The 24758-nt window shown below is 41.4% G+C and overlaps 1 protein-coding gene across 1 annotated transcript in view; it reads left to right on the forward strand.

Annotated features, from left to right (window-relative positions):
• The window catches only part of LOC149561414 (large ribosomal subunit protein mL101 (rPPR4)-like), a 51670-nt gene extending 29770 nt beyond the window's left edge, over positions 1-21900 (forward strand). Inside the window, exon 2 of the mRNA XM_089825137.1 lies at positions 20432-21900. Within this exon, the coding sequence (XP_089681263.1) occupies positions 20432-21661 (1230 nt within the window). The 3' untranslated portion in view covers positions 21662-21900. The remainder of the gene's footprint in view (positions 1-20431) is intronic.
• Positions 21901-24758: the final 2858 nt, after the last annotated feature.

Raw genomic sequence — 24758 nt, forward strand, 5'->3', positions numbered from 1 at the left:
GTCAAGATTTCCTATCAATTCCTTCAAACTCCTACTGTACGCTTTGTCAAATTCATTCTTCCCTTGCCTTGTATTATAGATCTCTATCACTATTTCATCATCATCCCTAAGGAGTCTGAATTCTTCTTCAAAGGTTGCACAAAGATTATTCCATGTATTCTTCTTGCCTGCCTCCAAATCTGTATACTAGCCAATGGCTATACCTCTTAGTTTGGTTGGAAATGCTTTTAGCCATTCATTCGCATCATTCTCTCTGTTTGCTTGCCATATGGTTATGCATGTTTTACAGTGACGTGTGGGGTCTTCCAAGCCATCCCCCATGAATCTAGGGAGTTTTTGTTTGTCCATTGCCATTCTTCTATTGTTTTTCCCTCCTGCCTAGACGCTCCCTCTTGCCAAGACGCTTCCTCCTACTAGTACACTCCCTCTTGACAGAACGCTCGTCTTGCGAATATGCACCCTCCTAATAGGATGCTTCCTCCTGATGGGACGCTCCCTCTTGACGCGAAACTCTCCCCTGACGGGAAGCTCCCTTCTGACGAGATAGATTCCTGGGTGCTAGTCCCAATAGTATCACCTTCTCCTAGGCTGGGTTTTGTTCCTGTCGATGCTTTGTGTGTGCAGGGGTTTCAGGATTTATGCACCCTGCCTTCCTTCCTGGTGTCTTAGAGATGGCCAAATTGGCTATTCCTTTGTATTTCAATTAACCCTTCTTGGATTCGGAAGTGGTCCCCTCATCCCCTTAGATGATGATGTCTTTCCTCCTGTTTTTGGAAGTGTAACGTCCTCAGGGTGACTTCCTCCGTTTCTTCCTCTGGCACCTGCCTCAAATATTTGTTTGGAATCAGGGGCATGAATTGGTGTAGTGTCTATTTACCTTCCTTGAATTATCACGCTCCTCTAGGTCCTGTTCCCGTATCCTTTCGGCGAACTGTTGGAGCACTTGTTGCCTTCTCCGCTCTTTCTTCCTCCACACGTACCAAGTTTCTTGCCAATAGTCGAGGGATTTGTCCAAGTAGATCGTACATTGCTAGTGGTACCGAAAGTTTGTCTTGTACTGTGCTCTCTGAAATTGCTCTCCCGCAGGCTTCCCTTTACATGTTCTGGTTTGTAACAAATGAATTTTCTTAACAGAAAAGAAAAGAACTAAAATTGTTTTTAAGTAGAATTGAAAATAATACTTCAACTAACTTCCGAAACATAACATCTTATAATCCATTTTATGAGATATCAACTGAAAAATGATTAATTGAAATAACCATTTCCTGATCATTCTTTGTATACAAGTAAAGTAAATTATTGCCATTTTTTACTACAATGCAAGAGGAAACAAATGCATAGCAGGGATATAGAAAGAACATACTAAAAGAAACTAGTGAGTCTTTAACTGGTTGTGCAAGCCTTGGCTTTCGGATAAGATGAAAGCATTGACTTAGGCTTAACCTCCCAACCGCGCACCATATTCATCCCCACACAATCTTTTGAAAAGAAAGGCCCTCCCTACCCAAGGGTTAGGCTTGGGGTACCACTAGTCCAGCCATCCGAGCAATATTGGTGTTTAGAATGTCCGCACAGTTATGGACGAACATGTTTGAATAACTGACACTACTGACATCATGTGATCTTAAGAAGGCAAGTATGCCTTTAACAACCTTGACCAAGGTTTTTGGATGGGTTTTAATACTCGATCACCACCGCTTGACTTGACAATAGGAAAACAACATAAATGAACATGCATGAGCTATTATGTGTTTTCTTCAAAAATAATATCTTTATTGTATCATATCTAATTCTGTATCAGGTTCTTGCAGATTTTTCTCTCATCTCTTCACCCTCTTCCTTGGCCATACAACTAAGTGTGTCCCAGGTGTTTAAATCTTAGAGTAATCCAACTCTTTTTGCTGAACCTCAGCTGGTGTAAAGAATATTACAAATTTCAGTATGTCATATCACAGTCTTTATGACTTAAGAAATGATCTTAATGGGCTTGCAAGGAAAAAAAATTTGATTCTGAAATTCATCCATAAAACAGAGACATATGAACCTATTATGTACACTTGATCTTGATTCAACATGGGAAGAATAGACTTATTGAATTCTATTCGATCTTGCAATTCAAAAGTAATGTACAAAATTTCATGGACACATTCCTTACTACTGTAAATTCGAAAACAATTATAAACATAAAACAATCTATGATTGGAAAGGCTGACCACATAACCTGGTCTGAAAAACGTGAGCTTGGCTTGACTCTATGCAGCCGGTTCTTCTTGACAAAGCATTCCAATTACAGAGCTCAGGGAGAATATGACTTGTCTGAATCACTCGCAGCAAGAATAGAATAAAAGATAACGTAGGAGAGTAGAGGTAAATCGTGCAGAACAATAATCATGTCTTTGGTTTCTCCCGACTTCCATAAATAAAGAGGCATTCGAAAATACAAAGGCTTCTAAGAAGCCATAACTCTTGAGCAGTTAAAAACAAGAAGAATAATTGTCTTCTTGAATCACCGATAATATATGCCAAGTGTACATTTCCACCTCTTATAAGGAAATAAATAAATATGGAAGAGAACTCGATGGATACTAACCAAAAGGATAATTTATAAACATTTATATTTACTTGCGCATATATATATATATATATATATTATTAAGATGATATCATATTTAATGTTTATCCAAGGTTGTACCTATTAAGTATGTATATCTAAATACATGTTTCACCTGGAAGATTATTTTATCTTCTTATCCACTCATGGTGTGCACGCATTTAAATGTACGTATTTTAATAGATATAATCTTGTATAAAATAATACTATGGTGTCACCTTATATTTATATCTATGTGCATGTACATAAATATGTATTATATTGAAGTGATGAAAAATATCAACCATAAGCCATTAAAGGTATGTACTTTAATTAAGTTAATGATTAATGTTTTTAATGTTTATCTAATAGCTTATGCGTGTCCAATGATTGTATCCTGTTATACAAGTCGCTAGGTCCTTACCAAGATAGTTAGAGGTCATCCTTGTCGACTGGATAAATGGACTAAGGTAGTACCCCCTTCTGTAGATCCCGTTAATCAATGCTTCTCCCCTTCGTCTGCTCTTGCAATCACCCATACAACATTTTCCACAATAATAACAAGTTCCATGATAAATCTATAATAACATTTAACATTGATATTACCAAGGAATTTAGTTAAATCATCATATGACAAATGACGGATTATGACCATCATCATTAAACAGTTAAAATAATTCACGACAAACAATTTCATAGGATACAATGGTTATATTAAACTACCCTTTTCACATGAATAGGAAAGAAAAATCCATTCAACTCAACGTCTATAATAATTTAAATTAGGTCAAAATTTGGGATGTAACATGGTCGACAGAAACTTCCCAAGCCGTCACCAAATTGTGTGTTAGCTGATCTTCTCTGGGTATTTCCTCCTCTTCATCGTCACTGTTCGTTACTTGTATACGTGGTAGGAAGGGTCTTCCCATTACTCCATCTTGCCTCGTCGATGACCCCCCGGCTCAGACTTAGGCAACGACGCCAAAATGTAGAATGGATATTAACACTGAATAATGCAACATAAATTCAATAGTACTATTACTAGAAATACCAAAAACATGAGTACATCATTCATAATTCGAAGTTCTTATATAATGTTTAGTTGGTTGGGAAAACCAATGGACGCATCCCCTTGCTTCCTAACTACTCGACCCAACAAAGCTTAACTAATGCTAAGTACTTATTACGTACTACAAGCGCTCAACAAACAACCCAACAACCCTACAATTCTTGGCATCTTTGGTTATTGCTTGAATGACATTTTGAGGGCCAACTTGCTCAATGGCTTGGATGAGAATGTTTGCAATGAAAGAACTGTCCTTCACCTCCCCTTCACAATCTAGTTTTTCAAAAACATTGCACTTCTTGTGGACACTACATTACTTTGACCAAGGAACGATTTCTCGCATCTTTCCATCCATTAGATACTATGGTCACACCTGTTTTGATCCATGAATGCTTGATGGGCTGCTTGAGAGCCTCTGCATGGATCACCTCTGGCCAATAAAGTGGTGTGCACCTTCTCATAACTTGGGCCTTTGAACCCCTTTTGGAGCCTCATTAATTAATCTCACCATTTTTTGCCAATATGGTGAGCAAACAACATTAAATGACAATCCATTTACATAGATGCATGTCGCTATGTCTTCCTTGACAATGTCCCTAGCTTCATTCTGAAATGATTTTTCCAAGGGCCCCTTTGCTTTCTTATTTTTCACCGGTTCTTGAGGGCACACAAGAATAGATGGCCCTCTTGGGGTGGTTTATTGGGTTTAGAAGAAGGGTTTTAGGTAGTACACCATTATCTCTTGGCTTCTCTATACAAAACTTAATGCCCTTTTGAGAAATAAAGCACAAATGTGCTCTCACTCTACTATAAGATCTACTACATTCCTCTTTGCAGTGGCTGCAAATCCACAAAAAACCTCCACCTAGCATTGTTTGAACCATTTCCACATATTTCCATAGTGGAGGGTGTTGTCTATTTTGAAGTGGGAGTTTCCAATTCTAAAAGCACTTGCAATTCTATGAATTTGCAAACAACACATAAAGCAAAAATCTAAAATGCAAAAAAAACTGTTAAAATCAAACAAAATAAACAAAACCCTACCTCTTTTGTGGAAATCTTCCTCTTCAATGCCTTTGAGTTGTCCACACCAACTGCGTAGCAAAAAAGCTTAGAGCATGCAACAATTACCTGTCAACACTCCTTCAACAATGATAAGAAAACAAGAAAGTTTAGCGATGGAGGAAAGAAGTTTTTCTTTTCATTCACAAATGGCAAACAAAACTTTTTAAAAAAGTCACTTTTATAGTTGGAGGGTCAAATATACCTAAAATGACAAAAAAGCTTATTGAAAAGTCAATGAAGTGGGCCTCTACAGCCAAATTCATCCTAAATTTAGTACAAATTCAGCCTTTGCTCGCATGGGAGAAAGTAGAGTCGTCCAAATTCGGTTGAAATTCTTCTGGGGTCCTGCACAACGAGTTTGGAACCAATTACCCAGTCTAAAAATTACAGATTTTGAACATAGTCCAGTTGAAATTCCCCCAGCCTCCTATCTTCTCTGGACAATGCCATTATGAGGTAAGGAACTTCCATAGATTTCCCATATCCCATCTTCCAATACCTAATAATAAATGATATAATATTATTTCTTGATTTATTAACTAATATTAAAATATTTAACATTATTTACTATCACTCATTATTTAATATTGATACTGTAACTAATATTAAATAAACATTGTTAATTAAATAACTCAATTAGGGGACATTATAGGAGATGACTTTCTTTTTGCAATTGTGATTAGCTTTGGCTGCTAACAGGCAACCCGTACCCAACAATGAATCAATGATATATGCTTTCTTTTGTAAAGAAGTGAACACAAAGTTCAGCAAAGATGATTGGGTTCCAATAATTACCTTTTGTCCCATTAAAACTCCAAGTACCTTAATATCTTGTTGATCTATACCCACTAGTTGAAAAGTTGGGGGCCAGATGGTTAGTTTGCCAGGACTTCCTTTATGTTTCTTTTTGAAATACATTCAAGCTAGACCCACCTCAATAATTGTAATGGTGAAACTTCTTCCAAGGATCTCTATATTCACCCCTTCTAGTTTCTTTGTTGTGCTAATTGTCGAAAACATTAGATCAATCACTTGGTTGCTTGATAGGGGAGGCTTGGTTATTGGATCTTCGTTTTCACCAAATTCCAATTGAGCCATAACATGCACCATCTCATTCTCCTCAATACAATACTTTCCCTCAATACAAGCTCAAGAATACTTTGTTATAAATCTACTATAATTGGTACAGTAGTTTGAAGTACTTGCCTTGTAGTATTTTTCTTTTATTGTAATTGATTAGTTACATGCTTGTGTTTGCATTCGATTGGTGGTATTTGTTATCCATAACATTCTTCACTTCAACCCTTGCTTCACAAAGCCTTCCTTTTTATGTACGTGGCTCTAAGTACATAGCCTTCTTTCCTTGTGCATGAGCAATGGCTAGTACTTTCTTTATCAAAATCAATCGTGTTGTGGTAGCCTTTGCTTGAAACATCCAATGTAGTCTCTCCTGGTCAACACCATCTGTACAAGAATTGGACTTTGTCATGCTTCTTCAGATAGTCTATTACAAAGTGTCCTTGTTTGCTACATCGTATGATCAGACATCCCTTGGCTTGTAATGTATTTGGCTTTGACCTTTTTTTTGATTTCACTAACCACCTAGAAATGCACCATGACTTCAATGCAAAGGATTACTCTCCCTGCATTAAGAGTACTTGTGTACTCTTGGTCTTCAAATTTTATGGGCCCTCCCTAATTGAATGAACCAGAACTAGGAAAATCTCAGAAAACATCTATCTAGGACATGTACCTTCTGCATTCCCTACAACTTTGCACTCGATACAACATAGCTCATTAGTTTCTTTGTTGTTTGAAGCGTGTTCTCAATTCATTGTCTGTATCGTCATCCAAACTTCCATCTTCCTCTAGTTTTCTTAATTGCTCGAGCACATTTTATTTTCACTTTCTGTCTAGAGCTTAGGCTTCAGATTAGGATGACGGTGGTACTATTGTTTTTGTCTTGATTATGGAAGTAAACCTTCAATGAAGAGTTGCAATTTACACCATCAATCGGTTTTGTTTCATTTTTAGAATTTGCATGCTCAAGAGTTTTGATTTAGATGTTCCAATGCTTCACATACTCTTGGCCACAACAATCCTCGACTCTTCCCTTGGCCGGAGCCTCTCGCGCATTTGTTTTGTCCTCAGATTTTTAACACCTTTGGCTGGACTCTTATCTTTTGAGTGACATTCTTTCAATCACCAAAGGCTGCTCTTGTACAAATTTGGGATTGAATATGACCGTCTCTCAGCTTTTCTTGTCTAGAGAAGATTGTCTTGACTTTTCAATTTGATTGTTTTTCGAGGACTTTGCTATTTACCGCATAGATCAATGGATTAATGCATACAGACAATGAACAAGAACAGCAGAACTCCTTTTATTATTCGCATATGCCAAGAGATTACATAATGCTTCAATCATGATTTACTATGCTCCTAGATGGGGTATAAATACTTCTTGCCGAACCTTCCTGAAGGGGTCCGTCGGCTACATAACAATACTAATCTACCCGTCGGCTACAAAATCTTTACCGACAACATGAGTCTATCGGCTACACAGTTTCTACCGATGACATTATCCCCCCCAAAAGAAAAGTTGTCCCTTGGCGACTTCAAAACTAACAAAAATAGGAGACCACAAAATACAATATAGAAAGAATGTACACTAGAGAGGAGGCTGTGATCCTGAAGAATGCTGCTGCCGGCGCAATTCATAGACTTGATCTGTTCGGATGCTCAAATCCTTCTGAATTTGTGTATTAACCTCGACGACTTGCTTCAAAAAAGCGCTGCATCCATAGCCTAGGTCTTTGCTAACTACAATTCCTGCTCAGCCACTTCCTTATCCTACAAAAGTGCTGCACGCTCAGCTGCCCATGCTGCTTGCTGGCTGGCCAAATCCGCATTTACCTTTTCTCTAGCCTCCCTCTCTACTGCCAGAACCCTCTCAGCTGTGACCTTGTCTGCTTCCTTGTCCGCCTTCGCACGCCTACGAGCATAATAGACTTCTTTGTACAACCTACTATCTCATGCACCAGCTTCTCCATGAAAGTGTTGCACGGTCCCAACTCCGGCTCGATGACCCAATCCGCCAACATCTCCGGTGTCTCAACTGCTGGCAATCCTTTGTCTTCAAAGCAAGAACGAAACCGCTAAGGACAAAGCCCCCATATGTAAGCCCAGACCAAATGCCACTCTCTCCGTCGGGTCATAGCCTACAATGTCACATTGTGTCCCTTTTGTAGCGCAACTCGCATAGCCCTGAGGTAGTCTGCATCTATCCTCATCTGATCCATAATCCTCCTTCGACACATTGTCCATGGTCCACTCCTCATCACTACTCGTCTCTGCCACTCCTCCGGTAACCATGTACACATCTGGTGACACCTCCTCCTTCTTGGGTGCATCCTTGGATTGTGGAACTGCCACCTCCTGTGGCTCCGATACGGCTGCTGGCTCTGGGGAGACTCCTCCATGCCTTGGGGACTAAATGGACGATCCGACCTCTGTAGGAATGAGTCGAAACTGTTGCCACAGAAATGCGCTCGCTCTATCCATCACCTCCATTCTCTCAGGCTGCTCTGCCCGTGCTGGCTCGATGCTCTCCTTTTGCTGTGTTGGCTATGCCTCTGTCAACAAGGAAGATGAAATAGTGACCACAACGTCTGAACTAGTCACATTCAAACGAACTTGGGGTTTGGGCTCTGGCATTGGCAACTCTACCAACTCTGGCTTTGCTGGTGCAACAGGGTCTGCCGTACAATCGTGGGAAGGTATGCCCTCGAGTGATACATTTGTTGCAGTTGTCGGGAAAGCAATCTCTGTAGTGGCTGCCGGTGCAACATCTATCAGCCGTGGAACACTGCTTGCCATTGTCGGTGGGATATCTGCCACTGTTCGTGGGACCACATTTGCCACTGCCGGTGGGGTCATAACGACTGGTGCATGACCCTGACCAAACAGAGGAATGTGTGAAGTGGAGGTGGACAAGTGCGCCGAAGTCGGCAACTGCGGTGGGGTGAAAAATGTGGACTGGCTAACTGTTGGTTCACTGCCAACTTCCGCAGAAGTACTCTCTTCCTCGTATTCAGCCCCACTGCTTTCTGAAGTGTCCTCCCATTTGCTGTCCGTGTCCCCATAAGCCTCCAATCCTCGGAATACCTTCTTTTGCTCCGCTGCTATTCCACCCTTGTCCAAATGTCTCCAATAGAATATTGGAGGCTCTCCTTGCGCCAACTTTCCTTGCAGTGGAGCCTCAAAATCATCCATTGGTATCTGATTAATGGTTGCCTCCAGAAACAAGCTAATGGCATGGTGTGGCATAAAGAACGTTCGATGTTAGTGTCATGAACTCCTCCATTTGGTCGGCAAGGATTGTGGTCCAATCGTACACTGTGCCATTCATGAATACAATCTGTGGCAACACTATATCGGAAGCCTGTTTACCGCATAGATTAATTAAGAAACAGACAATGAATACGGACATGAACAGCAAACAACAAAACTCTTATTATCATTATTCGCATATGCCAGAACATTACATTATGCTTCGATGGTAAGATATGATGATAAGATCAATACAATGCTTCTCGAAGGGGTTATAAATACTTTCCGAAGAACTTTCCCGAAGGAGTCCGTCGGCCAGATACATTATGTCTGCTACATAACAAAAACCTTTCCGAAGGGACCCATCAGTTGATACACAATTTCGTTCCCGAAGGGACCTGTTGGCTGATACACAATTTCCTTCCTGAAGGGACCCGTCGGCTGATACACAATTTCTACCGATGACAAAGCCCGAGTTGCCCCTGTCAACTTGCTTTTGATGACATCTATGATGCATCGCCAGTAGCCCTCTCGAATAAAATCTCGTCGAAGCCCTCTGCACCTAGACCCCTTTACCACTGACTCCATCTCCTCAGGTGAAAGATCGCGGCCTACCAATCTTATCTAATATTCTTTGCGTTCCTAAGATAGCTTGTGGTTCTTGATTTCCACCTTCTGACCTCTACGGCCAGGGATGCCGAAAACCCTAGTGAAATCCTTAGGTTTAAAAGAAATTGTCATCCAATGCTTTTTGTACAAAAATGTGCTGGTTCTGCTATGCCGGTTATATGCTTCTATCATAGTTCATAAAACTGATTCAAACAATTGGATGGAAAAAACTGGAAGCTGGATGGCCCAATGCACCTGTGCTCGTATCAAAATCTGTTTAATTACCTCTGTATCCAGAGTTTCTTGCTACCATTTCCAATACTCATTGCCATTGAGTCCCTCAAACTGAACAGTAAGATGTGTGAGTTTGGCCCTTACTTTTTGTTTCTTACTGCTGGAAGCGGATGGCCCTGCAACTCGGATTCCAGAAGCTAAAACTCTGGCATTCTTCTCCATATTAGTCTTGAGCTGGTTCTTCCACTGCTTCCATTTCCTTACTGATTCCATATAATAACAACTTCTTTCTTTGCTTTTATAATGTAGGGTTCCTGTTGCTTTATTTCCTTTCTAGTGCCTCTTTCCTTTCTTGCCAGTTCTCTTTCAATGCCGAAGTCACAAACACCTCCGTGGAAACATATAATGATTCAACTTACCCAAAACTGTTAAGCCATAGGTTGTTTCTTGAGCACCTGCAACCTATACACAAATCCCAAGTCAATGCCGTCCGAGAATGGCAACGATCTCTACACATCTTCAATGCCTCATGTCCATTTCCTCCTATAACCTCCGTGCTTTCAAACAAACAGCCGCAGCTATAAAACAATGCGCGGAGAATATGAGTTACAACGTCCGTGGGATAACAAATTTAGATGCTGAACAATAACATCCGTGGGAGAAGTGGAGTTCGTGGGACAACATAGCGCCTTCTTCTTGGTACCAGTCAACTATTCTTAGCGTGCGATGATTGGGGGCTGCGGTTGCATCTCTCTCTTGCTACACCACTTGCCGCAAATTTTGTCTGCTGCTTGGTAATGTCTCTTGCATGTCAAGGAGGCTAATGAGTGTTGGAAAAAGGAAGGTGCGGATAAAAGAATGCAATCGTAGGCATGAGCAATCCGCCAAGGAATAAAACACCTCGCGGGGATATAAGGTAAGTACACTTTCCACGGAAGAGGAAAACAAGGGCGTGGGGCAACAAAGGCAACCCACGGGAGAATAAGGCTTGCCGAGGGATAATAAGACTGTCCGTAGGAAAACAAGACTATCCATGGGAGAACAAGACTATTCGCTGGAGTATATCCGCCAAACATCCCGCGGAACACACTGCTCGCGGGACACCTTGCCCGCGGAGCAGTAGTTTGCGGGGTGTTCGTGGGCACACTTTTTTTTCATTGTATTTTTAAATTTTTTTTAAAAAAACACAAGAAACTCAAATTTTCCTCTTGACTTCGCCATTATGCGACAACGAGGGAGTCGTTCGGACTTGGTCATTCTGTGACGACAAGAGAGTTTTCCTGGCATGGTACATCTTCAGCTTCGACCCGTTGACTGGCTGAGGCACTTCTTGTCTGTCCAAAGTCCACAATTTTATTGCTCCATTGTCACCTACCTCTCGGATCTGGTATGGCCTGACCCATCTGACCTTAAACTTTCCTGGCTTGATTTCATTTCGTCCTTCATACTTAGCACCAACTGCCCGGGCTGAAACCTGTTGAGTTTCAGATACTTATCATGCCATGCCTTACGTCTGTTTTGTGTCACCTCTGTGGCCCGTGGTGCTAGTAGCCGCTTCTCTTCGAGCTTATTCAAATTATGCAACTGTTTCCTCAGGCTTTCCATGTTGCCCAACTTATTTTCTAGCGCAATCCTTAGACTTGGTATCATGAACTCTGTTGGTACCATTGCTTCTTGCCCGAACATCAGTTGGAATGGTGTGTGCCCCATTGTCACCTTGTACGCCGTGCGGTATGCCCAAAGTGCAGAGGGCAGTTTTTCCTCCTAGTCTTCACCTTCAACCGCGTAAGACTTGTAGATAATTGATACCAAGAGTTTGTTTGTAGCCTCGGTTTGTCCGTTTGCTCTCGGATATTACGGGCTCAATAATGAATAATAGATCTTGAATTCAGTGGTGAGCAATCGGACAACATGGTTAACAAAGTGTCCACCCCTATCACTTGTTAACTGCAATAGAATCCTGTACCTGGTAATGATTTGCTCATAAATGAATCTGGCTGTGCTTACGGCCGAGTTATCGGGTAGTGCGCATGCCTCCACCCACTTGGTCAGGTACTCCGTTGCGACCACAATGTATTGGCACCTTCTAGTCTTGCTCACCTTTAGAGGTTCGATGAAATCCAATCCCCATCATTCGAAGAGTTCCTGCGTGTGTGAGGGGTCAAGCGGCATAAAGTCTCTCTTTAGCGACTTCTCGGCCCGTTGGCAAGTGTCACAAGCGACGACCCATTCCCGTGCGTCTTTGTACACCATTGGCCACCACAGTTCTGCCAGCAGTATCTTCCTCACCGTGGTGTCGAGTCCCATATGTCCACTTGCTGTCCCTCATGTGCTTCCTTCAATACTTTTGGTATTTCCTCCTCCAACACACACCGTCTGAGAATGTGATTTGCCCCCATTTTGTACAACAATCCATTAATCAACTAAAATGTACGACTCCTTAATATCAATTTCCGTCTTTCATTCTTTGGCAATGTCCTTCGGTGGCTATCCCGTAGACAAGTACTCCCCAATACTGGTATACCATTTTGGTAGTACTGCAATTTGGAATAGCTGTGCATCAGGGGAATCATCATTCACGCCTCCATCCACTGGTTCATCTGTTTTAATCCGTGACAGATGGTCTGCGCTGACATGCTTCTTCCTGGCCCGTACAATGATTTTGAAGGTGAATTTCTGTAGCAAAAGTAGCCATCGACTGATTCTTCCTTGGATGACCGGTTTATTTACCAGGTACAATAAAGCCCGATGGTCCACATAGAATACAAACAGTGTCACCAGTAAGTAGTGTCAGTTCTTCTGTACCGCATAAACCATGCCCAATGCTTCCCGTTCCGTTGTGCTGTAGCTCTGTTCTGCTTTTGATAACAGTCGGTTGGCAAAGTATATCAGGTGATCCAACCCGTGGCTACCTGTTTGCGCCAAGGTTGCTCCGATCACATAGTTGGATGCGTCGACGTGAACATGGAATTCCTTGTTCCAATCCAGATATGCCAAGATGGGTGCCGTAGCCAATCGTACCTTCAGCCCTTCAAATGCCTCATCTTGTTCTTTCTCCCATCTAAACGATTCTCCTTTGCATGTTAACTTGTCTAGCAGGTATGATACTTTGGCAAAATTTTTGATGAACCTTCTGTAATAGCCTGTGTCCTAGGAAAGACTTTACCTCCGTCACATTGGTGGATGGCTGCATTTCCAATATGGCTCTAACTTTGTGCGGATCTGTCTTCAATCCCTCCTTGCAGACTGTGTCCGAGTAGTCTTCCTTGCGGAACCATGAATTTGCATTTCTTCGGATTCAGGGCTAGTCGCGCCCGTCGACATCTCTCCATACATTCCCCCAACGCTACCAGGTGTTTGTCCTCGGTGCTGAATACAAACCAATCATCCAAGAACGCTTTGAAGTTTTCGAGGGACATTTTGTCAAAGATGTGCAGTATGATCCTCTGGAATGTAGCCGACGTGTTGCACAGGCCGAATGGCATCCAGTTGTATGCGTACACCCCATCTTCTACGACAAATGTCGTTTTCAGTTTTTCCTCCTTTGTTATGGAAATCTGATTGTATTCGGAGAACTCGTCCATAAAGGAATAAATTTCATGTTTTGCAACCTCCAATATACTGTTTGTAAATGGAATCAAGAAGGGATCCTTGATTGTGATTGCATTGAGGCATTTGAAATCAACGCATATTTGGGTCTGGGTGGTGTCCTTCAGTGAGATTACTATGGGTGACACCCATTCACTTGTCTGCACCTTGAAAATAATACTGGCTTCCAGCATCCGGTTGATCTCCTCTGTAACTCGTGCCACATAGTTCTTATTCATCCTGTAGGGTCGCTTCCGTATGGGTACTGCTCCTTCGACCAATGGGATGTGGTGCACACACAATTTTGCCGGTACTCCTTTCTGATCCTTGTATGTCCATGCGAATACATCTTTGTATTCCAAAAATATCTTGAATGCCGCTGCTTTCAGTACTGGATCCCAGTTATCTCCCACCAATATGTTCCTTGGTTCGGCCTCATCTCCCAAATTCATGGTTTGTAGTATGGCTTCGTATTTGATCGGCTCCCCCTCACTGAATACATGGGCGGGTGTTTCATCCAACGGTGCATCCCCCTCTTTCATTTCTTCGAATTCTCTTAGAAATTCATCTCTGTTGTGCCCTTTCTCTATTGTCAGTACATTGCAGGTCTGGAACAGCTCATAGTCCTCCATCTGCTAGTGGTAAAGACCTTTGACAGAATCCAAATCGTCGTCCGTTGATCCTCCTTTCAACTACATGACTCCCTCCTGATCTAGTTCCATACGTTGCCTCCCTAAATCTTCTTTTTCAGAATTTGATGACAAAGCTTCTTCCCCCACCATTTGGGTGTGTAAATCAATGATGAATTTCCGCCCTTTGCTTTCAAGTGATAAAGTGTTTTTCTTCCAGTCGTGTTTAACTTTAGCTTGAATAAGCCATCCGCGGCCCGAAATGGTGTCGTATCCTTTTCTCTTCAGCGAGATCATGGCGAAGTTGAGCGGGAATGGTTGTGTGCCAATTGTCACTGGTTGTGCCATCAGGACGTCAAGAAGTTTAATGCCGTGTTGGTCCGTTGCTAGCAATTGGAATGTAGGTGGCCACAACGTCGGCTGTCCCAACCTCTTCTAGGTATCCCCGAGTAAGACATTCACGCTGGACCTTCCGCCGACGATTGTGTTTGTCAGCACATTTCCGAGAATCCCCATCTCGACGACTGTCGGATGCCGTCCGGATGTGAGGGCTAGCAGCATTGGGTCTTCTCCACCTACGACAATTTCCTTCCCTCTTCCTAGTTCTCCTAGTAACTTAGAACATTTCCACAGATTGTAGGAAATTGGGACCAAAACCAAGAGCTTGGAGCATAGCCAAGATAAAAGGCCATTCAGTGCGATCATAGGCTATAACAAAATCAATCTTCAAAAAAACAGCTGATTGTTTCGATTTGCGAGCCCACTCCATTCCTTCCTAGACAACAATAATGTTGTCAAGAATATATCTGGACTTAATAAAGCCAGTTTGCTTAGGCCGCACAATTAAAGGCAAAAGGTGCCAGATTTTGAGAGAGATTGCCTTGGCAATAATCTTATAAGACACGTTCAGAAGGGTAATGGGCCTCCAATTGCAAATATCCTCGGGATCTCCGGCCTCAGGTATGAGTTTAATATTTCCTTTATTGATAATGGCTCCTAAGCTTTTAGTATGATAGGCTTCAAGATAAACTTTGTGTAGATCAGGACCAATATGCTCCTAGAGGTGTTTATAAAATTCATAGGGAAACCCATCACACTCGGGGGATTTATCATCAGCGATGGAGTAAACTGCCTCCTTAAGATCTCGGAGGGTAAGAAGTTGCTCACAGAAAGCATGTTGCTCAACTGCTAGGCGGTTTGGAGTAACAAAGATACACTTTCTGAGAGCTTCCTCCCGAGCAATCAAATTTCCCTGCGAAGCAAAAATGCTCTCATAGTGATGAACAAATGCTTGCAGGATGTTAGGGAGATTGGAGAGAACAAAAGTGCCTTGTTTGATTTTTTTAATCCCAAGATTGGTATGACGGGCTCGAAGAGCTTGGAAGAATTCCTTCAAAGCCTTATCGCCAATCTCCAACTAGTGGACACGGGCGTTGATTTGGGCTCCTCGAGCAGCATAATTATCAGCAACTTGTTTATCACAGTGGAGTTTGGCAAGCTGGATTTGCAAATCCACATCAAAGGGATTAAAGGTGAGAGCCTTAGAAGCTTTTTTGAGTGCAGAAGTAGTGGATTCATAAGACGCTTTTTGAAAACTGCCAACTGCCGCCCATAGATGCACAGAAAGCGAGTAGTTCTAGTAATGGCATCATTCCACCATTGGATCCACCCTGTCTGAGAATGCGGACGTGGCTCCAGATTCCAGACACGTAGGATATGAGCAATGGTGGAAGCATGCATCAGAACAGACGTGTTGAGAAAGAATTGCGACTTGACAACTTTCTGGACAGCTGTTTGCCATGAAATGACAAAATAAATGGGGGGAATGACAGGTAAATCACGATCCTTAGAAAAGGAGAAAAAAGATTGTGCAGTAATCATGGCACAATCGAGACGCTTTAAAATGTGGTTAGAGCCAGCTCGAAAGTTGGACCAAGTGTGCCAAACCCCACTATGATGGCGGCAGTTAGTATTGGGATCAAAAAGGCTCAATTTATTGCGCATGTAGTACCAAGCTTCCCTTTCCCCAGCTGTCTAGCGGAAGGGCAAAATGCTATCTTTGTCAGAGGCCACTTCAACCATATTGAAGTCACCACACATGACCCAACTAGCTGGAGGCAAATTGTTAGCCAGCCAACCCCACATCTGAGATCTTTCCACAACATCATTGGAAGCATAAACATTAATGACTCCAAAAGAATGATTGTTAATGGAAAGCAACAACCAAATAATTCTATGCATGGGTTCAGAATCGTGCGAAATAATAGCAGAATAAAGACGAGGTGACAAGAGAGTAACTACACCACCTCTGCCAGCTTTGTGTTGAGAGGAAAACATAATGCCATCCTACCAAATGACGCGACATGTAGAGGAAAGCATGAAACCAGAAATCTTAACTTCTTGCACACAGAGAAAATCTAAATTTCCAAGTCTATGGCAGGTGTCCTAGACATAGTACTTTCTGGGGAAGTCGATAAGACCTCATACATTCCATGATAAAAAATTCATGAAAGTTCTTCCATATCTTCCTCGTCCTCAAGAGAGGAGTAGCTATTTTGAAAGAAGGTAGAAACTTGGTTAAAGTCAGAAGGAAAATCTTTTGGACTGATGGCCTACCATTTCACCTCTGGTTTCTTAGCATGTCCGGGAGGACTGTGAGAACGCTGCACCGCTTGTGGCGCTATGGAAGAAGCAACAAGAGGTGTACGAACTACAGCCGAGGTGGTAGCCCTGGCGGTCGCCTTAATCCCCTGTGAGCCAACAGGGTTTGAAACTTACAAGACACCTGGAGAACCGCGACGACTGCCGCATAAAATTGTTTAGGAGCCAAGGGAGTCAAGGGAACCTTGCCCTTGCACCCAACAGTAATCCATTCTTCTTTTTTCCCTTCGGCTGGCTTGGCAGGAGCTTCTTGTGGCGGGGGTTTAACCCTAGGCGTAGCCAAAGGGCAATCGCTAATCTTGTGTTCCGCTGACTGGCACCTATAGCAGGTGTTGGGAAGGTTCAAATAGAGCATCTTCTGAGAGAAGGTTTGAGCCCCAATCTAGATTTCCACAGATCCTTAAGATCCTTGGAAAGATCAACCTCGATGCAAATGCGTCTCTGAGGGCGAGCGTTGAAAAATTTCTCATGTTCCTTTGTGATAACTTTGCCAAGGGTATTGGCAATGGACTCAATAAAAGGCCAACATGGCAAGGGTAAACCTAGGAACTCAACTCACACAGGAACCCTAAGCTTTTTATTGTTGGAGATTGTGAAGTCTCGCAACCATTTTTGAAAAACAAGTAGGGATGAATGCATAGACCAGGGGCTGTTGTTAAAAACCGCATCTACTTGCGACGGGTTAGCTAAGCGAAATTTAAAAAAAAACCTTTGGTAAGGTTTTGCATAGTGTCAAGGCGGACTCCATGAGGAGTCCAACTCTTGTTAACCCATTCTCAGAGCATAGCTTCAGGAGGAGTCTTACCCACAAAATACCCTATTAAGGTATGCTGTTCTAACCAATCACATGTAGCATCAAATTCTTGTATAGGAAGGATAATATCAGGATTACCTCGTGAAAAACCTTCGGGACGAATTTGCGAGGGCATTTTTTCAGAGGAGGCGCCATGGCAATCCAAAGTAGCAGTCTGAACACCAGTAACAATTGGGTCACCACTGGCCGGGGCCATTATAACCTAGCCTAAAAGCTTCTGCAATAAATGCGGTGTGACAAATGGAAACAACAGATGGAAAGCTCATACAAAGAGCCGTACGCAAGAAAACTGAAAGTTTGCATGAAAGCCTAGTAGAGCGCTCTCAGCCTCAAAACTTGATCAGAAGAGCCCATATAAGACATATTTTGAAACAGTGTTATAACGAAGAAATATTCAGATTTTTGTAAGGAGGGATAAGGATAAATATAAATATTCAGAGTACGACTTTAATAAGAATTGATAAATATTATATTTTAATGATAAAAAGAGGCCCTTTGTTTATGTTTATTTAAGGAAAAGAAACAAACCATATTTTTGATTTGTCCTTTATGATCAATGAGGCGATTATTGAATTATTCCCGACAAAGCTTATGCATTAGATTTTTCATAGCATTCTCTATTTGATAATCAGGGATAGTGTGAAATATACAAGTGTTTCTTCACCCGGGTCTAATTGGACTTCTCACCAAACAAGTTAGAATCCTTTTAGACTAATATCGAATTGCATATAAGATTTATCTTTTGCATTTGGAGTAGAGTAATTGTTGATATTTTAATGTATATTGTCTCATAAAGTTGGACATAATAATCTTCCTTGTGGTAGACTCTATTGCCCAAACAAACAAGGCACTGGTCTTTGGAATCGTTGAAATACAATTATTGGATTTATAGTTGAAGTCAGCATTTCTTTTTTGTATCTCCTGGCAAGCATCAACTCAAATATTGATAAAATCTTATACAAACATTTGAACATTTCAAGCATTCATATTTATTTTGCCAACCTAAGAATACACAAAGTTGAAACTCGCTATAGAAAAGCTTTGAAGCAAGTCATAAGGGTTTAATGAAGGTTTACCCACCTAGGTTTAGCGAAGCCTAAAGTGTAGGGGAATTGAATCAGGAGGTTATTCCCGTTCGTTGGCTAGAACTGATTGAGAAATCATATTAGAGAATTGGCAAAGCTCTTGGATTTCCAATCTGTGGTTCTGGGAACCAACAGGCCTAACATATCTTTTGTAATTTATTGTATTCTCCCATCTAACACACTGGAGCTAAGTTGCAGGATGCACACCCTGCTGGTGCACGTCAGACCCTGATGCGTTGCGGTCCAGATGTGCGTTTCAGATGCACATAGGGTGTGCAACCCACTCATCGAGGCACATCCACAACGCGTGGTGCACACCTTGTGTGCATCTGGAGCTCATCTACCACCCCCCCTATCACACCCATTTAAATTTACTTCTGAGCATTTACTTGCTTTTTATTTTGAGAAAACCTAAAATTACCCTTTATGAGGCCATAAAATGGTGCATGCCATGGAGTTTTACATGGTTGTGGGACCACACCTTAGGACCCCATGAGAGGCATTGGCTCTTGACCTCCGCGAGGGTTGCTGCCCCTTAGACCCTCATTTACCCCCATTTGATTTTTGAAGCACACTAAAACTGTTTGCACAGTATATGTATTTGATGATATTATTCTGTCTTTAAGGTTTGTTCAATTAATATTTAATATTTCTCTTTGGCTTTTGGTATTGATAAATGATGAAGTATTATACTATCAAATGATTTAGTTTTATAATTCTGTATACTTCTTTAATTTTTTTGTACACATACACACACTCAAATTTACCCAAAGCCCAAAATTGGTCGTACATTTCATTTTCTGTTTTCTACACAATTTTTGCTTCCTCTGGATAAAAATCCAATATAATTCCTGCCAGACACCAGGACCAACTTAAAATGTTTAATTGTTAACAACAAGAGACTTACTGTTTGTGATCTGTTCGTCATCACTTCTCCATGTTTCCTTACTCTAAGCAACCCATACAGATCTTAACATGGTGCATGAATAATAACTTAAGTGTAATTTTCTGATAATTAGGACATGATCTTGTCTTTTTTTCAATTTGACACTGGCTTAGATAAACATAAAATCTATGTATATATGACTAGCCCTCTGTTAAATTGAGGATGGAAACAGCAATATCAGGGCTTCCAATCTAACAATTATGAAGAAATTGCTCTGCCATTTATTACATGGATTATAGTTATTTTACAGCTTTGAGAATGTTGAATAATCCAGGAGCAAAGATATTTTACATTCTCTATAAACTACTTTACACTTCGTTGATTACGTTTCTTTGTTATTACTGGGTGTTGTGCAACACAATGACCATATTCCAGCTCTCGTTACATTTGGCATTCATGGTTGTTTAAACTAAAGAAATTGTTTTACATTATACTTCCATTTAGTTTGCATAAAATATATTTAAGAGTGGAAGGCTCTTAAAGTTTTATATGGTTAACCATACTGTGGTTGTCTTCTTTGATTTAAAGGTTTATTAGCTTAGTGGCTCCCTCTTTTATTATTGCTTCTACTTTGTCACTTATAAAGAGAATCGTGAGCTCTGCACTCAAAATAGGAAGTACACTGTAGACTAATTTCACTGCTCATGTTGATGACTTGAAAGCTGAGGTTTGAAATGTTTCATACTTCAATGTAATGATTTTAATAAAATTTAAATATGTTTTTTGTGTGGTTTAGATATGAAAGTTTTCTTCATTGCTTAATATTTCTGGTTTCTAAAGATAGTTCATTGACTTTAATTGTATTGTGAGTACAGGTTTCAGAATGGATGAATGGCAATAGAGGACTTAGGTTGAGTTTGAGTGACTTTGCCATCCGCTTAGACTTGATAGCTAAAGTGCATGGCATAAGCAATGCTGAGAACTTTTTTAAAGATCTTCCCGAGAAAGCCAAGAACCAAAAAACGTATGGTGCACTTCTAAACTCTTATGTAGGAAATAAACTGACTGAAAAGGCAGAGGGACTTATGGAAGTGATTAAGGAATCTGGTTTTGCTTTGAAGGCACTTCCATACAACAACATGATGACTCTTTATAGGACACTTGGCCAGCCAGAGAAAGTACTATCTTTGATACAAGATATGAAGGTTGATAATATTTCACCTGATTCATTCACTTACAAGATCTGGATGAACAGTTGTGCTGACCTTTCAGACATTAATGGAGTGGAGAAAGTATTAGATGAACTGAAACGTGATGGCAGATTCAAATATGATTGGTCCATATATAGCAACCTGTCAGCCATTTATATCAAAGAGGGGTATATTAAGAAAGCACAGGATGCCTTGAAAGAAACAGAGCACAAAATTTTCATGAAGAAGGATCGTGATGCTTATAAGACCCTTATTATCATGCATTCCAAGCTTGGTGATAAACTTAAAGTAGAATTAGTATGGAAGAAATTTGGGAGAGTCTTTCCTAAGATGACCAACACAGACTATATATGCATGCTTACTGCATTGGTGAAGCTAGGGGACATCAAGAGAGTTGAGAAATATTTTACAAAATGGGAGTATGATGGCTTGAGTTATGATATCAGAGTGCCAAATGTATTAATTGGTGCTTATCTTACCGAAGGAATGATAAAAAAGGCAGAATCACTTCTTCAACATGCCCGGGAAAAAGGAGGCAAACCAAATTACAAAACATGGGATATGTTTGTGGATGGATATCTAAAGCAAAAACAATCAGATGAAGCTATAGGGGCCATGAAGAAAGCTCTTTCAAAGGTAAAATATAGTGAATGGCAGCCTGAACCTGGGAAGGCACTTGCCATTCTAAATCTCTTTGAGGTATCAGGTAATATTGATGGTGCAGAGGATATGTTCAAAAGGCTGAGAAAGGTTGACCTTGTCAACACAGATACTTATAACTCATTGGTCCGTACATATATTCAAGCTGGCAAATCCCCTTCTAGAGTGTTTGAGCGCATGCAATTGGATAAAATTGAATCCAATGAGGAAACCAATCGCTTACTGAAATGGTGAACCTTGAATATTTTTTTCCACAATGGATTGTGGCTATGTGGCAAGTAAAGATACTATGTGGCTACAACATTCAATTCAGAATTTTACCATTTTTCTGTCTCGATTGCATTTCACCTTTCAAATTGAGATAATAACTAATATCATTCTTAACTTGTTGCTGTAAAGCATTTTAAAGTTTTAAGAGTGGAGATCTGGAATGTGATTTATATAGCATTTATGCAGTTTGATGATTATTAGCACATTTTGAGTCTGTTGTAATTCATTGCCTTCAAATTATGTGTTCACTCTACTACCACCTGCAGTATGGCAGTCATCATTTACATCTACTGTGATCTTATGATCTACTTTACCAGAATGTTATTGATAATTGTAGACCAACCATTTATTGCAGCATAGGATAAACAATGTACCTTCTTCAAGAAAAAAAATGAACAGCATTTTCCATACATCATACTGTTGGATTTAATTTTCTTCTTTTCAATGGAAAATCTGGCGACTCATTCCTGGTCTAATCTTTTACAATTTTCACCATCGTTTGTAGCTTTTGAAGCTATATAAAGGCTATACGTTAACAATTTGGTAGCAACTTAAAGAAGCAGTTAAGTGCTAGCATTACATTGAGCAAATCTTTGTTGGCCTTGAAACAACCGTATTTTCTTTACCAAAGCGTCAAAGTACTCTTTTAACAGAATAGGTGTACCGCTGACTAAAAATGCAAGGTACACAGACCTTTGTACTAAACAAATTCTTTTGGATGTACACTGTTTTATGTAGCAATTATGCTCTGACAGTAAGCATGATTTTGAGCTTCCACCCAGATAGGCTGTTTATACACGGCAAGCTTTGTTATTGATATCAAATTGTTGAAAGATTAATTTCCCATCGAAAATGCTGGGATATATCACTCAAAATAAAATACAACCTTGCCATGCCTATTATATATTCTGAGATGAAGGATGTGAACCACAATTTTTTTAGGATGCTTTGGATTTTGTAACAGTATAATATCCAACACAACATACATTAATTTAAAGCTCTAATAGTAATGCACTTATGTTGTACTTTTCTTTCTTGCTGTCTATTTGGCAACTTATTGTTTACCGCATAGGGTAAGAAGTTCAACACAAGTATAACACGATTCAATTCCGAACATGTACTTTATTCATGTATGCACTTGCAGATTACAATAACTACAATGATTTCCGATTACAATGATGATTCCAAAGTCCATCTCGGATGTGTACATATACCTTTCCGAAGGGGTGACTCAAGCGTCACGTGCCTGTTTGGATACTACTCTACCCGTCGGCTACATTATACATTTTACCGACATCATCCCCCCCAAAAAGAAAGGTCGTCTCCGGACGACAATACAACAAAAATCAAAATTTTCTAACGCAATACATCAATGCATAAGTATTAGACAGAGGGATGCGTCTCTGGCATAGTGGCCGTCCGCGTCCGCAACTCGTTCACCTCTGCTCTTAGCTTGTAGACCTGTTCCTTCTTGATCTTTAGCTCAACTTCTGCTTCCAACTGGAGCTCTAGGGCTGACTGCATCATCTCTCTGACTTCTCCCAATTCCCTCTCCTTTTCTGCTGCCATCTTTTCTTTTTCTGTCGTCAATTGTTCATTTGCTACTGTTAATTGTTCTTTTGCTCTTGACAGGGCTGTCCTCTTGGATTGCCAGGCCGCCCTCTCCGATTCCCAGGCTGCCTTCTCCGAAGCAAACCTGGCAGCTGACTCCTCCCCAGCTCTTTCAGCTGCTAGCTGGTCCGCCTGACTCCGAAGGGTGTAATATATCTCCCTGTGTAACCTTGCGATCTCCTGAATCAGTATCTCAATCCGGCTCTCCTTCACAGGTTCCCTTGTCATGGACCAATCCTGTCGCATCTCTGTGGTTTCCACATCGGGCCATCCCCTCTCCTAAAAACAAACGGTAAAGGCAGCTAGACACCCCATCCTCATGAAGGATATGACTCCCTCCAGCTCCTTTCCTACTGACTCCAACGCCTGCATCTTTGCCGAATCTATAACCTGGCAAGCCTGAGATGCTAGAGTTGCGATATCATCAAGAAAAATTGCCTTTGTCCTCGTTGCCTCCTGCACTAGTGGGTGCTTCTGCTGTGTACTCATAGCCTTCTCTACTTCATCCGCCATACGCTCCACTACGCGTTACTCCTTCATTCTGTGCCTACGCAACCTCCTGTAGTGGGTTCTCCGAAATTGCTTCCCGCGTGGGTGTCGACAAGTATGTCACTCGAGGTGTTGGAGTTCTGTGGAACTTTGTACTCAGAAAAGCACTCACCCTTTGTGTCCGGTCCTCTCTCTCGCTGTCCTGCTCAGGTGATGCCAACAGTGTCGTGTCTTCTGCAACCACCGCATCAGATCCTGCTACATCCAGTAGGACACTTGATGTCCCCAATTTCTCACCTACGGTACCTCCAACACCCTTGTCTCCGTGTCTATCTCCATCTCCCTGTCAGGTACAAAAGTCTCTCTTGTATCTGATAGAGTCTCATGAGCCGGTTCCATTGGTGCCACCGGGGCTACTATCTCCGTCGGTGATGGATGTGACTCTGCTACAGCTTGTGTCTCTACGGTGGGCTGTGTCGTAACTAAGACTGGTGTCATCACTATCGGCTGTCTGATTTGTCCAAACCCTGGGATACCGTGTATACCCACCGAAATCAAGTGTGTCGTAGTCGAAAGCATAGGCCGTGAAAATCTCAAGGGTGTAGCCGTGATTACTCCTACCTCTTCGTCATCTTCTTCTTCCCCCTCAGACCCATTCTCCTCTGAAGATGTTTCCTCCCAGCCACTATCGGTGTCGCCATCATTCGGCCTTGGTCGCTTCTGCCCTATTGTTTTGGTGCCGAGAGTATCCAAGTGCTTCCACTGCATTATAGGTGGTTTGCCAGGCGCGAGTGGTCCCAGTTTTGCCTCCAGGGCATCATTCGGGATCAGCTGCGTCGTCGCATCCAAAAACAGACCAATAGCATAATGTGGCATATAGAACGTTTTGTGCTGCAGTGTCATAAACTCTGACATCCGCTCAGCCAATAGTGCTGCCCAGTCATATACTCTGCCGTGCAAG

The sequence above is a fragment of the Cupressus sempervirens genome, chromosome 4 (assembly GCF_028749045.1).
Source record: "Cupressus sempervirens isolate cs-2001-9-10 chromosome 4, ASM2874904v1, whole genome shotgun sequence".
NCBI classification, from domain to species: Eukaryota; Viridiplantae; Streptophyta; class Pinopsida; order Cupressales; family Cupressaceae; genus Cupressus; species Cupressus sempervirens.